The sequence below is a fragment of the Meles meles genome, chromosome 7, assembly GCF_922984935.1.
Source record: "Meles meles chromosome 7, mMelMel3.1 paternal haplotype, whole genome shotgun sequence".
Lineage (NCBI taxonomy): Eukaryota > Metazoa > Chordata > Mammalia > Carnivora > Mustelidae > Meles > Meles meles.
This window is the reverse complement of record NC_060072.1, coordinates 59,105,947-59,123,530: the sequence shown is the minus strand read 5'-3', so window position 1 is coordinate 59,123,530 and position 17,584 is coordinate 59,105,947. Positions and strand designations below refer to the sequence as shown.

The 17,584-nt window shown below is 36.8% G+C and overlaps 1 protein-coding gene across 10 annotated transcripts in view; it reads left to right on the top strand.

Moving 5' to 3' along the window:
• Positions 1–17,584, top strand: part of EPS8 (epidermal growth factor receptor pathway substrate 8) — a 187,222-nt gene that overhangs the window by 106,409 nt on the left and 63,229 nt on the right. For all 10 annotated transcript variants that reach the window (XM_046011269.1, XM_046011277.1, XM_046011274.1 and 7 more), the window contains 2 exons: positions 15,106–15,185; positions 17,252–17,328. In XM_046011269.1, coding sequence (XP_045867225.1) covers positions 15,106–15,185; positions 17,252–17,328 — 157 coding nt within the window. The remainder of the gene's footprint in view (positions 1–15,105; positions 15,186–17,251; positions 17,329–17,584) is intronic.

The window sequence follows — 17,584 nt, the reverse complement described above, 5'->3', positions numbered from 1 at the left end:
GGACCCTGAGATCATGACCTGAGCCGAAGGCAGAGGCTTTAACCCACTGAGCCACCCAGGCGCCCCAAATGTGGCATTACTAGTGCTTGTGCTAATACCCTCTTCAAATTTCCTCTTCCCTTTGACTTGAAATAGCCTACTTACCCAAACAAATCTATCTTAACTTCCCAAACAAAAATCCATACAATATGATCCAGGAACATGAAGGTATTTGGTGATTTTCCCTTCCTCTGCTGATCCAAGCACCTCTTTTTATCTTATTAATTTAATAGAGTTCTGTTTGCTCTATTACATTTCCAGGTGCTCAAATCTAGGAATGTAATTTCCAGAAAAACTTTTCTTTCTTTCTTTCTTTCTTTCATTCATTCTTTCTTTCTTATTGACACTGGCCCAAAAAAGAACTTGTTGCCATAAAAAAGTTCCATTTCTTTCCAAGTGGAATAGTACTTCACTTGTTTTTCTCTCACTTCCTGCTCCCTCAAATTCAGATTCTCAAACTTGGAGTATCTAAAGTTGGCATTTTATAGGTTTTACTGTTTTATTTTTTGATTTCTCTTTCCTACTTTCTTTCAGTTTATTTTGTTTAAATTCAGGTTGTTAATAGGATAAAAAGAAATTATCTTTACTGAGAATTATTTGTACATAGATTTCTTTACTCACAGAACACTGTTTCTGTGCATCAGTCTTAAAACATTGAAGGCACTTTCAAAAAAAGGATCAGCTCTTTGTTTCAGTGGTTCACTAATTATCCTGGACTTTATTTATTTATTTAAAAAATTTTATTTATTTATTTTACAGACAGAGATCACAAGTAGGCAGAGAGGCAGGCAGAGAGAAAGGGAAGCAGGCTCGCCACTGAGCAGAGAGCCTGATGCGGGGCTCGATCCCAGGACCCTGGGATCATGACCTGAGCCAAAGGCAGAGGCTTTAACCCACTGAGCCACCCAGGTGCCCCTCTCCTGGATTTTAAATGAGGAAACCCTGAAATAACATTTTCAGCACGAATCTCTTAATCCTACAGTTTTTAGACGTTCATTGCTAGATGTAACTGAGTCTGACTTTATATCGTTATAAATACACCCTTTCTATTCTTTTTCTTCCAAGCCATTAACAGGAACTGTAATATTTATAATCATTCATGTTGGCTTTCTCACTAGACTGTGAGCTCCATGAAAGTGGGAACCATGTCTGCCAACTGGGCACTCAGTATCTAGAGCTCTCCTGTCTAGTATGATAGCCATTGGCCAAATGTGGCTATTTATATTTAAATATAAATTAATTTAAGTTTAATTTAAAAAAAACCCCAACAATTCCATGCCCAGTGTGGAGCCCAACATGGGGTGAGAACTCACGACCCTGAAATCAAGACCTGAGATGAGATCGAGTTGGGTGCTTAACCAACTGAGCCACCTTGGTACCCCTAAGCTAATTTAAACTTAATAAGTTAAAAATTACAGTTTTTCAATGGTACTAGCCACACTTCAAGTATTCAATACTTGTGCTCAGCTACTGTATTGGATAGTGACGATGTCACATATGTTCAGCATCACAGGAAGTTTTATTTAATAGTGCTCATCAAGATCACTGATGGACACATAATGGTTACAAAGTAAATGTTTGTTGAATGAGTGAATGATTGATAAATTAGTACCGGTATTGGCTGGTGACGATTACTATTGAATGGATCTTATTTGAATTTACAAAGGTCATTTTGGCTTTTAATTAATCAGTGTTGACATATCCCTGACCAATTTTAAAATACTGGATTTAACAATAGTTAAAGGGAAGTATGCGATAGTTAAAAGCATGACTTGGTAAACCTTAGCCATGGTACGTGGATGTCATGGCCAAGTTATCTTTACTTATAACTTTTGTAAGTCCCAGATTCCTCATTAACACCGGATAATGATGAGGCAGGAGGGAAGGGAGACTAAAGAGACAAGCTGACCAAAGTAAAGCCATTTTGGTTTTAGGCTGACCCTTAACCTAAAAGTAAGTATCGTAAACAGAATTACAAGATTCAACTCATGGAAAACTATGAGAGCCCATTCCCTCCAGGAATAAAAGCTACAAAAGGTGGACATTCTTAAAAATGCTCACTGTGGGTAATTCCATAATCCTAAGACAGTGGAATAACTAGGCGCCTGGGTGGCTCAATGGGTTAAGCTGCTGCCTTCGGCTCAGGTCATGATCTCGGGGTCCTGGGATCGAGTCCCGCATCGGACTCTCAGCGGGGAGCCTGCTTCCCTCTCTCTCTCTCTCTCTGCCTGCCTGTCTATCTACTTGTGATCTCTCTCTGTCAAATAAATAAATAAATTATTTTTAAAAAAAAAGACAGTGGAATAACTAACCACCTAACATAAGTGCTAAACCCAAAGTTAGAGTAAGCCCCTCCCTGTAGGCTAGCTAATTTAAAAAAAATAAAAAAACGAAAACCTAATAAAATCCTTCATTAGAAGTGAAGTGGAGGTCCTCTTTCTTATGTGGGTGGAGAGACCGCTCTTTTGTGAGGTAGCTCCATTCTTCTGAACTTAATAAATCTTTGACCTTTTTCTCTAAAATACTTCCTCTTGAATTCTTCTTCCCACAAAGCCAGGAACCCTCTTGGTGAGGAGTCTTGGCCTGTCTGATATCAGTAAGCCCTTACAACCTCATAAGGTAGATAAGAATTACGTAAGATAATGTATATTAAGTGCTTGCACAGTAACTCACACACTAAAATGCTTAATAAATTATCTTTTTTTTTTTTACAGTAGCAAACAGAAATATGTCTAGATTTATCCCAGTTCATGGGTAATTTGAGGCTTATGAAGAACTGTGCTCCTATTTTTGAGTGCTTCTGTTTTTAGAATATAGTAGACATTTTTCAAGGTTAGTATTATCCATAGCCAAAGCTTATATTTACTGCCTTTAAGTATGAAATTTAGTAGTGTCATTTATAATTTTTTTCCCATTGGACTTAAAGTTTTTTCTTCTTTAATTTTTATTTATTTATTTATTTATTTATATTTTATTATTATTTTTTAAAGATTTTATTTATTTATTTGACAGAGATCACAAGTAAGCAGAGAGGCAGGCAGAGAGAGTGGGGGAAGCAGGCTCCCCACTGAGCAGAGAGTCCGACATGGGGTTCGATCCCAGGACCTTGAGATCATGACCTGAACAGAAGGCAAAGGCTTAACCTACTGAGCCACCCAGGGGCCCTCTTCTTTAATTTTTATGACTATGTAAATATCTAACCTCCTAATAAAAGAGTTTCACACTACATTTATGGGCAACTTGATTTTAAAACTAATGCACAGATATCTCTGATTTCTCTTTTGGGGAACTGACAAAGAATTCATTCCCACCTATATTCACTAAATAAGGCTTCTTGGGGTGCCTGGGTGGCTCAGTTGGTTGGGCATCTGGCTCTTGCTCTTGATTTTGTCTCAGGTCATAAACTCAGGGTCATGGGCTTGAGCCCCATGTCTGGCTTTGTGGTCAGCAAGGAGTCTGCTTGAGATTCTCTCCCTCTGCTCCTTCTCCCACACACTCTCTCTTTCTCATAGATAACTAAATCTTTAAAAAATAAATAAATAGGACTTCTCTTTGGAAGAAAAATCTGAATAATTTAAGTCACCGATTATTTATCTAAGTTTCACTGAGTCATCTAACTATTGTGCATTTAAAGGTATGACTTAGTTTCTAGAAAAACAATTAAGGCATTTTTTAAATTAACAATAATCCCTGATTTAGTTGGGGATATTGCCTTACTTTTAAACACTATAATTGTTGTTTCTTTCCTGGGATTTGAAAATAGCATTTGTTGTTACATATAACAACAGGTAGTTAAACATACACTACCAAAATATCAGCTGACTTTATGTTAGGTAAAATTTCTTCATTTTTGTGTTGCTTTCCCTCTGGCTCTCCTAGTCTTTTTGTTTTTAGTATAAACTTGTGCTCATATTTCATAGTCCATCTTAACCTCTCAAGTTCATAGTGGAGGTGACTTGAATTTTTCTCCTAAGGTTTTCATTAATACATATTTGCCAGTGTTTTGACACTGAAAATATGTTACAGGAAAAGACAGATCAAACACAGATTTATTCCACTCCTTCCAAAAACAGTGACAGCAAGGGGATTCAAAACCTGTAGAAACCCAGTGAGATAAAGTGACTCTGGAAAGCCCATGGGTGATGGTAACTGACCTACAAGTACTAAGAAGCTGGAACCTGAGCTGCTAGGGAGAGACACTTTCAGAATCTTAGAAAGGCTTGACAATGAGAGTGACATGGAAACAGTAGTAAGTGTGTTTAAAGTGAACTTAGACCTCAGATGCCTCCCCACACTCAAGCAATACTGGAAGTCAATTCTCTGGAGAATGTGAGCTAGAGAACTCTTAAGTGGGGGATACCAAGGTACAGAAGGAGGACAGGAAATTAAATGAAACACTAAATAGTGAGATGCCCCCAGTGCACATTCTCCTATTCATCTCTAAAAATTTGGCAGTCAGTTTTATATTCTCCAGATATTCAGTTGGAAGATGCTTCTTTGAAGAATCTGATGCTTCTGTGCAAAAGACATGTGGATACCAAGGGTTGGTGGTCTCCCAGTGGAATAGCCCAAGGAGACTGTTCCACAGTGAAGCCTACCTTTTGGCAAGCCCCACTCACCTACACAGACTTTCTAATTGGCCTTTTAGTGTTTCATCTTCAGTGTGAGTGGTAACCAATGATCGCTAGACATTTAAAGAAATTTGGAGACCAAAACAAGCCTGGAGAAAACATAGAAATTGGGAACAATAGACACAAAGGAAAAAGGAGAATATTATCTTCAATATTTTCAGGACGATCAAAGAATATACTGTAATCTGGAAGTAAGAACAAGTATTATTTTTTAAGAAAGGCATAAAAATGTGCTCTTGGAAATTGAAAATTGATAGAAGATTTGAAAAATTGGAAATGAATTTTTGGAGATAAAGTTAAGGAAACCACTCAGAAAGTAGAACAGAAATACCAGGAAATGACAAACAAATGTGAAAAGGCAATAAGATTAGAGACTCAGTCCTCAGAATAGAACAGTAGAATTCTTTAGAAAGGCAGAGTTTTAGAAAGTGTCGTGAAGAAATGCTCAAAGAAATAATTCAAGAAAACTTCTTAGAATTTAAGGACAGTGATTTTCAAATTTGAAAAGACCTCTTGAGTTTCTAATATATTGAATTTTTAAAAAACAGCTATAGTAGTATATTCATGAGATTTCAGAAAAATCAGGGGGAGAAAAGTGAAGATTCCCAAACTTCAGAACTGCAGAAAGAAAAAAAAAAACAGGTCACTGAGAAACAGAATGGCACCTAACATCTCAGCAGCAACACTGAAGACAGATCAATGGCTTCAAAATTCTGGGGCAAAAATAATTTGCAATATAGACCTGGAAACCAGGACAAACTACTGGTCCTCTGTGAAGGTTAAATTAAACATGTTTCAGTCATGTAAAGCTTTAGAAATTAGCTTTCTTACACTCTGAACTATGTGCCCTCCCAAAAGAGAAAAGTAAAAGTAAAGAAGAGGGACTTATGGGATCCAGGAAACAAGGATCTGAGACAGGAGGAAGTGAAAGTAATGGGTAGGATAGTGTTGATTTGGATACCACACTGAACACTGTGCATGAGGCAATGCATAGAGGTCAGGGAGAGATGCCTGCAGAAAGACAGAAATGAAAGTGGAATAGATTGTGTTTAAATGCATTGAAAGGAAACTTCACTCCTGGTGCAGAGTGAAGGGATGACATTAATGGAAAGGAAAGAAAACTAAGGTTTGAAGGTAAGATGATTATTCTAAAGATAAGCGATTATACAAAGAAAGAAATGTAATCTTAATATTTATTGTGAATAGCAGTTACACAGACAATGGTTAGTAAACATGGATTTTTGGTCTAACAAAATTTGATGTAAATTAAGTTTGCCCCCTGTGAAAGGCAGTGCTGTTTTAGCTCCCTCATTATTTTCTACCTCTTAAATTATTCTTCAGTGACCCTGAACTGCTGGTGGTTTCCTAAATGTACCATGCTGACTCTTTATCTTTGCTCTTCCCAGCTTACTCAGCCCATGCATCACAGCCTGAAGAAAGGCTTTTATTAACTGAATGCTCTCCCATTCCGCCCCAAGCATAAGGTACCCACTTTGCATTTCTGTCTTTCTCCTTGCCATATAGTACTAAATGATCCTGATGATGGCTGCCTCCCCTCCTCTTTTATACATTTCTAAAGATCTTTATGTTGCTTTCTTTGATTCAACCCTTCTCTGGGGGAGATTTTCTTTTCTAGACCCACTCCTAGTCTAACTTCCCTTAAACTTGATACTATGCTGTCCTACCACTGCCTGTAATGTGCTGTTTTCCTAAATATAGCTTTTCTTTCTTTCTTTTTTAACCTAAAATTTACAAGTAAGATGGGAAAGTTTTCAAGGAAGATTTTGTTAGGATTTGTTTTCTTGGAGCAGTACTGACTGACGATCAGTTATTTTTATATTCAGCCAAATGTAGATAATTACTGGAATTGATCTTTGTTTTGTTTTGACTGTACTTTGTCAAATCACTTTCTAACAGCATATTGGGACTGCCTCTGTTTTTGAAGATAAGTGAAGAATAGTATTTTGAAAGGAACCCATTTTTATCTTTGTCAACAAAATGTTAAGCAGTGTGGAATAATAGGAAAAAAGGTTAGTTAAGAATGATTGAAGAATTTTACCTTCTTAGCCGAAGTCATCAACTTTCTGTTGACTTATAAAGTTATGGATGTTAAACCTGATACACCTGCCCCCATATAACCATTATGCTCACATTTGGATGTCTAAAACCATATCTTGAGAAAAAAAGAACAAATTGAAATAATGAGTAATTATTGGTATGATACCTCTATGTCCTCTTACCAGAATAACCAATGTTTGAGTAGTATGTCAGACAAAAAGAAATGAGCTTGAGATGAAAAGTAGCATCTTTTAATAAAAATATCTGGGAAACAATTTGAGGGTGATATATATTATAATACAGTAGAAAGCTTTATTTAACCTTCATTTAAACAGAATTGCATTGCCTAATGTCCTGTATAGTTTAGAAATTAAGCATTTATTACTTATAACCATGAGGGGATGTATTTATGATTTGGAAATGCAGGATGAATTGAGTATAATCATTTCTTTAAGGTGACATTCGCCACTGTGTAGGTTGTAACCATTTACTATAACAATATGTTGTACAGTTTGTAAAACCGTAGATTGCCTTGAGGAGCTGTACTAAAATGCAGAGTAAAGCACCAGCAGTGTTTTGTTTACCTCTTCATGTCCTTTGCTCGAGGTAAGACAGAGAAAGGTAATCATGTGGCAAGAGGGTAGTTAAATATTAAAATGTTATATCTCATCCGTGGGTTAAAACTCTTCTCACTGTACCTGTAAGGTTTTATGATTTACTATTTTTAGAGGCCATTTAATACATCATAATAAAATTTGAATTCAAGAGTTTCCATTTCATAAAGATGATTTCAGAACATAGTTTTCCTTCTACCAGGTTGGGTCATGTCTGGCCCACATACTCTATCTGTTTGCCTCTGTAAGATATGTTGAAATGTGCAAATTTAGCTTGTGGCACTACTATGGAAAAACACTGTCTCACAATAAAAATACTCCTATGAGATCCTCAGTAGCTTTTGTTTTGCACTAGTCAGTGACACAAACTTTCATTTTGGAACCTTTCCAAAGGGTTCATAGAATGTCAATGAATACTAACCCTTAAGGCTAATTTTCAAAAAATAGAGATTTGAAAAAAAAAAATTACTAGGGGGGAGGGAAGAGGTGAGGTAAGTGAGAGGTTGTCTTTACTTCTTAGTCCCAAATGTTCCCTGATATGTGTTTGTTTGAGAACTGATCTGGCAGGAAAAGCTGTACTTTTATTCTTATTTTGGAAGAAAATGCCCACAGGAGATATTCTTCTACCTCTTCGGAGAATCTGCACTCAACAGCTTTTTGCTTCTGGGAAGATCTGAACTTCTTAGATAATGTCTACTTTTTAAAATTCCCATTGTCTTTTGGTGGTGTTAGCCAAGGTTTTGTGTTAAAGGCTATGATCTCTGTCATGCCTCAATTTCTCTCTTTCTTTCTCTCACTCAACACTGTGCTGTACCCAGTGCAGAATGGAAGCCTAACTCAGATCTCATCTGAACCACCTGAAATAGGATGAACAATCAAGAGTTTCTATTTGAGAGTCAAGTATCATATGGTCTCACTTATTTGTGGAGCATAACAAAGAACACGGAGGACATGGGGAGATGGAGAGGAGAAGGGAGTTGAGGGAAATTGGAAGGGGAGGTGAACCATGAGAGACTATGGACTCTGAAAAACAACCTGAGGGTTTTGAAGGGGCAGGGGTGGGAGGTTGGGGAACCAGGTGGTGGGTAATAGGGAGGGCACGTATTGCATGGAGCACTGGGTGTTGTGCAAAAACAATGAATACTGTTATGCTGTAAATAAACAAATAAAAAATTTAAAAAAAAATTTAAAAAAGTTTCTATTTGATGAATCAGATCCTCTTTTGTACAGTTTTCTATCATTTCTGTTAACTAAAAAATAGAATAAATAGGTAAATAGTGGAAAATACACAAAACTCCCATACAGAAGAGTTCTAAATAATTCATGCGGACATTCCCTCTCTAAGAGGTGGAGCTTAACTCTCCACCATGTAAGTGTGGGCTACCTATAGTGACTTCTTCCAAACAGGTTTGTAGATTGGTGGGGAGGGAGGTCCCTTGATAATGGGGAGACATGACACATGCTGCTGTAGTCAGTGAGCAAGGCTAGCATAAGCAGTGTTGTCATAGCTAACAGCATGGACTTTGGATATGATATGGTGAGAGTGGCACATATCTTTATGGTCTTCCTCCTCCAAAGCTGTAACTCCAGCTTAATCATGAGAAAAACATCAAACAAATCCCAGTTGCGAGACATCCTATAGAATATCAAAATACAGTACTCCTCAAAAGGCAATCAAGGTCATTACTGCAGGTTGAATTGTGTCCCCCAAAAAGATATGCTCAAGTCCTCCCACTCTGTACTTAACAATGTGACCGCATTTGGACAGGGTCTTTGCCAGTGAATCATAATGCGGTGGCCTTATGAGAAGAAGGAAATTTGGAGATAGGTAGACTCCCAAGGGAGGCCATATGAAGACAGAGCAGAGATTTGAGTGATCCGTCTACAAGCCAAGGAAAGCCAGAGATTACCAGCAACCATCGGAAGTTCGAAGAGACAAAGAAGGATTCCTTCCCTACAGCCTTCAGAGAGAGCTTAGCTTCATTTAGGACTTCTAGCCTCCACAACTATGAGAGAATAAGTTTCTGTTGTTCGAAGCCACCCAGTTTGTGACACTTTGTTAGGGAAGCCCTAGAAAACTAATACAGTCTTCAAAAACAAGGGGCATATGAGAAATGATCACAGTGGAGAGGAGCCTAATGAGACGTGAGGACTAAATGCAATGTGGTATTTTGGACAGGATTCTGGACCAGAAAAAAAGCATTACATAAAAAAGTGAAGGAAGTCTGAATAAAGTGTTGATTTTAGTTAATAATAAAATATTGATATTCTCCATTAATTGTCACAAATACATCATGCTATTGCGAGATGCTAACAATAAGGAGATAGGGTGCAGGCTATGCAAGAACTTTGTGTTCTATTTTCACAACTTTTCTGTAAATATGAAGTGCTTCAAAAATAGAAAAGTTGATTACAAGAAAATGTAAAAACCCCAAATTTAGCTGCAGTTTTAATGAGCCCTCCATGACATGTGATGGAGTAGATGACAGTCTGTTTAGGGGTGTGGCCATGGTGACCAGGCTCTGAGGGCTGTGTTTGCTGATTAATTATGTCACAGAGTGATTAAATCAGGAACTTCCACTGATCAAGTATATACTCCTTTAAATGTCAGTTTATTGCAGCAGTCATTATATAAGGCTAAGTGTAAGTCCATTATGAATTGTGGAAATAATACAATCAGGGAGATAAACATTTTGATAAAAGATTTTTTTCAAGCCTATGTAGACAAGGTATATATAAAAAAGGAAAACTCATACATAAATAAGTATGTGGAGATTTCAGTTAAAATTCCTCATGTCACTTATGAAATTTAATGGACACTTTGCTGAGAAACAGTTCAACAGTTAATCCTACCACCATTTCTCCCAGAACTCAACCCCAAGGTATGCTTCAGTGGGATGGGGATAGGGAGCCTGGTAATAAAGAAGGGTTAAGACAGTTTCCTCTCTCTCTGAATTTTGTTCCCTGTCCTACTGTATTTTTATTTTTGTTGGAGGATTCCAGCTAAATTGGAGACTTATTTCTCCCTTCCCTTAATATGTGTTTAATTATAATGGAAGAAATGCAAATGATACCGGTAAATATATGGGTATCACGTGCTATTTACATGTGAGTAAAGCACTCAGAAGACCTATTTTTATACACTTGACCCATGAACAACATGAAGTAATTAGGGGCACCGGACCCCTCGCAGTCAAAAACTATCACATAGCACTTTTGACTTCCTATTAATAGCTGATTGTAGCTTTGACTTACCTGTTAATAGCTGATTGTTGACCGGAAGTGTCAGCGATAACATAAACAATTGATAAATATGTATTTTATATATGTATTATATACTCTATGCAGTACAATAGATTAAGCTAGAAAAAAAATGTTACTAAGAACATCATAGGGGAGAGAAAATGCATTTACTGTACTGTACTGTATCTGCATCTAAGTGAACCCGTGCATTTCTGGTTCTAGCTTCTTGTGTTCCCACCTGCGCAGGTGTCTTAACTTATTTGAGACCAACATCTCACCTAAAAATGGAGCTAATAACTATCTCAAAAGGCTGTTCTAAGGATGCAATGAGATGAGGTTTCTAAAATGTCCTATGAAGTGGGGCTCATCAAATGTCATTTTCTTTCCCCCTTTTTGTTCTCTGCTTATGATTATATCTGATAAAGAAACTTTTTTTTTAATGATTTTATTTATTTGAGAGAGAAGAGTGAGTGAGTGAGCAAGAGTGGGGACATTAGGGGGGAGCTGGCGCTATGAGGCAGAGGGAGAAGCAGAACCCCCCACCCACTGGAATTACAGCAGGGGGCCCCATTCTGGGTGATCCCAGGACCCTGGGATGATGTCCTGAGCCAAAGACAGATGCTTAACTGACTTAGCCACCCAGGCACCCAGAAAGCACGTTCCTCTCTAGTCATTCATGGATCTACATGATTTTTTAAAATTTCAAAGTCACATGCAAATGGCCTGTACTCTCTTGAGATCAATGTCTTCATCTATAAAATGAGAATGGAAAATAGTACTTCATCAAAAATTAATGTGAATATTAAACAGGATAAGGGCTAGAAAACAATACTTGGTACAGGTTAAAGTGTCAATAAATAACAGTAGCTGTTTTTTAAAATCAGCATATTTTCCCAGATCAGTAAAGTATCGACCATGTTCTTGAACTGAGATATTAGTCATTTCCCATGTATAAAATCAAGCAGTACATGTGCTCTGATGATGGCCGCCACAGCAGCTAGAGTTGGAGGGAAATACTCAGAAAGCAGTGATAAGGTGTATATATATATGGCTTGTCTGTATATTAGGCGTTCTTATGAAATCTATCACAATAGCGTACATACAGTTAGTACTAATGTGCTTTTTAGTTGCTTATTAAATTTCTGCAACAGGTATTTTTCTTCATCTAGTTGTTAAGCCAACAACATTCTGGATTGAATATAGACTGGCTGCCAAATCGTCCTAATTTGTAAGCAGCCTAAGAATTTTCTCTGCACTATTAAAGAAAAAAAGAAATCAAAATAATTATTTTAAGTGATTACAATGTATTGGTTTAAAGGTACAGAATTACTCTTGATTGATATTGAGAAAATACTGTGCTTCTATTTTAGTAAGACTTGAAGTTTCCTCTAAACTATATATATGGGCTACATAGCTATAATTTGGATCTGTCTTTTAAAAGCCTGAGGAAAAACCAGGCATTCGTAATTGTTCTCTTTGCAAGGTGTGCACTCTAATTGCTATACTTAAATATTTGAAAACTCCATATTGCTACATGAGCATGTGACAGGTGACACTGTGATTGCCAAATAGGAAAAGTTTCTATATTTAAAATTCAATTTAGCAAATTGACATTTTCTATTCCCTTTTCTAATATTCTCTTATTCTGACAGATCACTGTTTTAAAACAAAACACAAACCACGCATTTATTTGACTGTCATGAAGAATTAAATATGAAAAGGATGAGATGTGTGGCTATCACTTTTCATTAAAACCAGCTGTTGTGGTTTTAAAATGCAAACCAGATCAAAACCAGTACAAACCCTGGGGGTTTAATTTATATACTGAACGAACCAGCTTGTTTTGAAAGAGTGCTTTAAAAAAAACTTGAGAGGAAACTTACACATCCATCTTTTGATTTTTCACTAGCCCTGTGAGTTAGAAAGACCCAAGGATTATCTCTGTTTTACTGTGAGAAAATTGAGACAGAGGCTTAATTGACTTGTGTAGCTAGTTAGTGCCAGAAGCAGACTTCCAGGCTTCTGTGAATGACTGTATCTAGCCATGGGCTCTAGATCCAGATTGCAGTGATTGCAGGCCTCTGTCCTAGCCCAAATTCTAGAATAGAACAATGATGTGTTCTGTTTGGATCTTAACAGGTGAATGAGAACCATTGTGAGATATTTAGGAAATTTGTAAGCCGCTGTAGAAGTGTTGCTAGCTTGAGATGAGCCATAGTGGAAATATTTATACTATAGAAGTCAGTAAGCACTACAAATCAGGATTTAATTTTTCCCCAGAGAACTGGTTTACCTGCCTATAACTGATCATATCCAAGTATAAACTGAAGAACAAACAACAATAAAAACAATATAACAATGTAATATAAGTGTAATGTAATTTTGTAAATGTAGTAATTTGTGAATTAATGTAATACTTGTAATTTGTAAATCAAGGGGAGAGGTATTTCTTTGTTCCTTAATTTAGAAATTTGCTTCTAAGCTGTGAATAAATATGGGCAGGACTATTGGGAAATCTTGAATTAAACTTGAGTGTTTTGAGGACCTTTATAAATCTTCAACTATTCTTTAAGAACTAGGTCAGGTCTCACCCCTTCCAAAAATTATGGCAGTCAGCCTGGCTTTTCCCTTTGAATTTCTAGTTGATTTAAAATCACGCCACACACACTGGGACTTATCTACTATGTGTTCCATTTGAATTAATTTTGTATTGTTAAGAATGCAGTAAAGTTTTTCAAAGGTGGGATCTGGACTTCCTTCTCTCTCTCTCTCTCTTTTTTTTCCTTTCTTTGAATAAATATTTAATTAATACCTATTCTATGCCCTGTACTGTTCTTACTGCTTGAGAAACAGCATTAAACAAAAGTCTCTGCCCTTCTAGAAATTCTAGTCCAATGAAGAGTCAGGAATTAAACAAATGAAAAATTATAACTGTGATAAGTACTTTGAAAAATTGTTCGTAGTTGGGAAAAGTACTTCGAAAAAACTAAAAATGTTTATAGTCTGAGAATGTCTGATAGTGGGCTTTTCCCTACTCAGGTCAGTTAAAGCTTCCCAGAGGACATTGTGATTGAATTGAAAGCTGACAAATGAGAAAGAATTAACTTGAAGTTACTGGCTTTGAATATAATTTCTTTCTGTAGGCTTTCTATGGCCTTCTAATCTGAATGAAGTTCCCTTTCAAAATGGCCCCCCATATCACCTTTCGTAATAGAAACAATTTTTAATTTCATATTTATTCACTGAGTGACTGTTTTTCACGGTAGACTATTGGCCCAAAGCTGGGACTGTGTTTTGTTCACCGTGGAAGTATCCGTCGTATTACTGACACATAATAGTCACTCAGTAGTTACTAAATCTCCTGCTCCCTCTGCCTTTGTCTTCTAATAGCGCTGGCATGTGCCGTACCAACCTTTTCGTTACTGAAAAGACATAGTAATGTAATGTATACAAAGAGAAGATAAGATCCAGAATTGTGTCACAGAACACAAGAAGGAGGAAATGTCCAAGAGTAAACAGAAATAAATCAGGTGTGGGGCTCCTGAGCGGTTCAGTCAGTTAAGGGTCTGCCTTCAGCTCAGGTCATGATTTCAGGATCTTGGGATCAAGTCCAGTCTGACTCCATGCTCAACGGGGAGCCTGCTTCTCCCTCTCACTGCCTGCTACTCCCCCTGCTTGTGCTAGCTCATGAGCCTGCTGATTCTCTCTTTGTCAAATAAATAAATAAAATCTTAAAAAAAAAAAATCAGGTATAAGCGTATTGTCTCGGAGAACAAGGAAGGAAAAGGCCATTGGATATAACAAGAAGGAAGTTTTGCTTATCATCTTGTTTGAAAGAATTTGTTCAGTTTGTGAAACATTAAAAATGTTTTCTGAAGTGAAATATCTGGTGGTAACTTTTGAAATTGCTTTCTCACAAAAGGTAAAAAGAATGTGTAAATGGATACCTTCTTGGAAAAAAGGTGTATCTAGGTGTGTGTATACACAATGTTGTCAAATGTGCTTTGAAGGAGGGAGAAAGAATAAAAGTAGATGCAAGAAAAAGACTGGAGGGAACTAACAGGATTGATAAATGATAGTGCTCTGGGTACTGCTTTTCCCCTTTGTTCTTTTCTGTATTTTGCACTTTTCTCAAGTTTTTAAAGTTAATAAACCTATAGTACTTTCATAATGAAGCAGTAAACAAAGTAACATTTCATAAAACTGAGAATTGTTTAAGGGTTTAAGCAGAATATACAATTATGCCTTCTATATGTAGAGGACTCAGAACTATATTTTAGATTTTTTTTTTACTTGCCTCAGTTTGCTTACTGCTCTAATACATTAATGTTAAAGGCCAGTTGAATCTTTGTTTATATGTCCATCTGCACTTCTGGCGCTAGAGCTCTTTAAGGATGGAGATCTTTATCTTTGTGTTTCTGTCATCCCGGCAGTGACATGTGTATGTTGAATGCATAACTTGAAACTGAAATGTCTTGACCTTTTTATTACCTTTAATCTATGTGCCTTTCTTTTTTCAGAACCCAGGACTGGAAACCACAATGAATGGTCATATTTCTAATCATCCCAGTGGTTTTGGAATGTATCCAGGTCAAATGAAGTAAGTTGGAAGGTTTATATTTAATTTGTTGGGGTTCTTTTTTTATGATTTATATATATATATATTTTTAGAGAGAGAGGGAGAGACAGACAGTGCATGAGCCGGGGCTCTTGGTCAGGGGTGGGGGTGGTTGAGGGCGAGGGTGAGGGCGAGGGAGAGAACCTTAAGCAGACTCTGCTCTGAGTACAGAGCTCAGCGTGGGATTCCATCCCCAACCCTGAAATCATGACCTAAGCCAAAATCAAGAGTTGGAAGCGCAACTGACTGAGCCACCCAGGTGCCCCTGTTTGGGTTCTTTTTGGATTTGATTTGGTGGTTTTGTTTTATGTTTTGGCTGAAAAGATTAACTGCCAGTTCTTTATGTAGTTTATTCTTCATTAATATAAAATTTCTTTCTAATTCTAAGCTATGATTGTATTTAAAAGTTTACTGTGTCTGGAAAGAAAAAGATGGTTAAGTAATATCCACCTCAAGGACAACGACCTACTAGAAGGCAGTTTCTTCTGTTATTTTATGTATTACTGCTTTCCATGGTGGAATGTGTACTTCTGAGATTTCCGTTTCTCTGGAGTATGCTATTACTTTTATTTATAAAACACTGGCATTTGAGGAGAGTTAAATGTCTTTCAGTCCAGTCTGTCGAGATACTTTTCACTGTGTAAAACAAATAAAAAGTCAGGCAAGCAAACAAAGCAATCCCTGTGGCTCCAGGTGGAACTTGAAATCAGGTCCCTGACGTAAGTGGCCGTCTGCTTATACATTGTGGGTAATATTGTAGTTACTTTATGTTGGCCATGGTAGTCTGGAGTTCACTCATCATTTTTCAGAATTCATAGATTATTCACAATGTAAATTGTGTCTTGTCCTTAAGTTATTCAAGCCAGAAAGTTTGGCCACACCCTCAATCTTCCTCCCTTTTCTTAAAATAAATATCCATTTAGTCATGAATGTGTAACATTTTCTTCTATAAAGGAACTCTTGTTTCTGTCTCTTCCTTCTTTCTGTTCTAATTCTATGTAGGGCCTTTTTCCTACCATAATTTTTGCAGTACCCTCTACCTGGCTACCTTGCCATTTGGATTATTTTCTTTAAAGATGTTTTTGATCATGGCATGTCTTTGTGTACAATTATTTGCTGCATCTAGAGAATAAAAATTCAAAATTCTTATACCCTCTATTTGCCTTCCCTATGTCTGAAGCCATTCCTCTCTTCTAGGCATGCCCCATCAGATGCTTCGTTCCCTTGGACAACGTGCTAGTCACTGAGCCAGTTCTGCACACCTTTTCTTTGCTTAATTCTCCACCTGTCTGTAGAACTTCTTCCCAGTCTTTTCTGTTCTGTGGAAATGCCAACTTGGCAGTGAAGTCTTTCTACACATCCTGATAAAAATAGAATCCTTCTTTGATCTTACATGTTAATCTGTTAGTTTTATCCAGATATCACCTTCTGTTGTAACAATTTTACTTACTTGTTTTATTAACAGGATCATTTCCCCTACCATATTCCTTATTCTCACAGATTTTTGGGTTTAATAAATGTTTACTGAATAATTTCTTTTTTAAATTCAAGTGATATGTTTACTCCACCTCCCATTATTAGTAGCAGGAGGCTAGAAATAGGGTAAAGCGGGTCAAATTAATGATAAAGTGTTATTTTACCTTTTAAGTTTTTGTGAAAATAATGTCTATTCCATGATAGGTTCAGTCATCGAGTACTTTTTATGACTGGATCACTGCTCTCAACTCAATTTAGTATGGCAAACTTAGACTCTTCTGAGATAGTTTGAGCCTTATTGACTTCCTTCTTATGAAGGTTCTGACTTGGAGTTTGAGAGGAGGCTGTGATTTGCACCTACCTCAGTCCACACAGGGGGTAGTGTGGTTTATATTCTGTTTCTTGACCAGAGCAGGATCTGTCTCATTTTGACAAACCTAGGTTATGTTTTTTAAAAACACATGGTGATTGTGGTACATTGGAATTTTTATTTGTAGTTTTGAATTTTTATTGCTTACTTTGGACTTTAACCGAGCATAATGACCTTTATTTATTTATTTTTTTAATTACAGTGGCTATGGAACATCACCCACCTTTTCCCAAATGGACAGAGAACACAGTTCGAAAACAAGTGCAAAGGCCCTTTATGGTATGTGTGTTTATTTGACAAGGTGTAATTCTGTGTCTAACCACATTTTACAAATTATGTATTCAGATTCGTCATTTGAACCCATGCCTTGTTTATATTATTTGGAGTGACATAGTGAGAGATGAGGATTGTTTAAAAAAGTTTTTATAAAAATCTACTAAGATAGGACTTCTGCTTACTGTTGTGTGATTTGGAACCACAGATGTATTGCAGTGTTTTCCAAGGAGTCTTTTAAATGGAGTCAATTCCTTAGGTG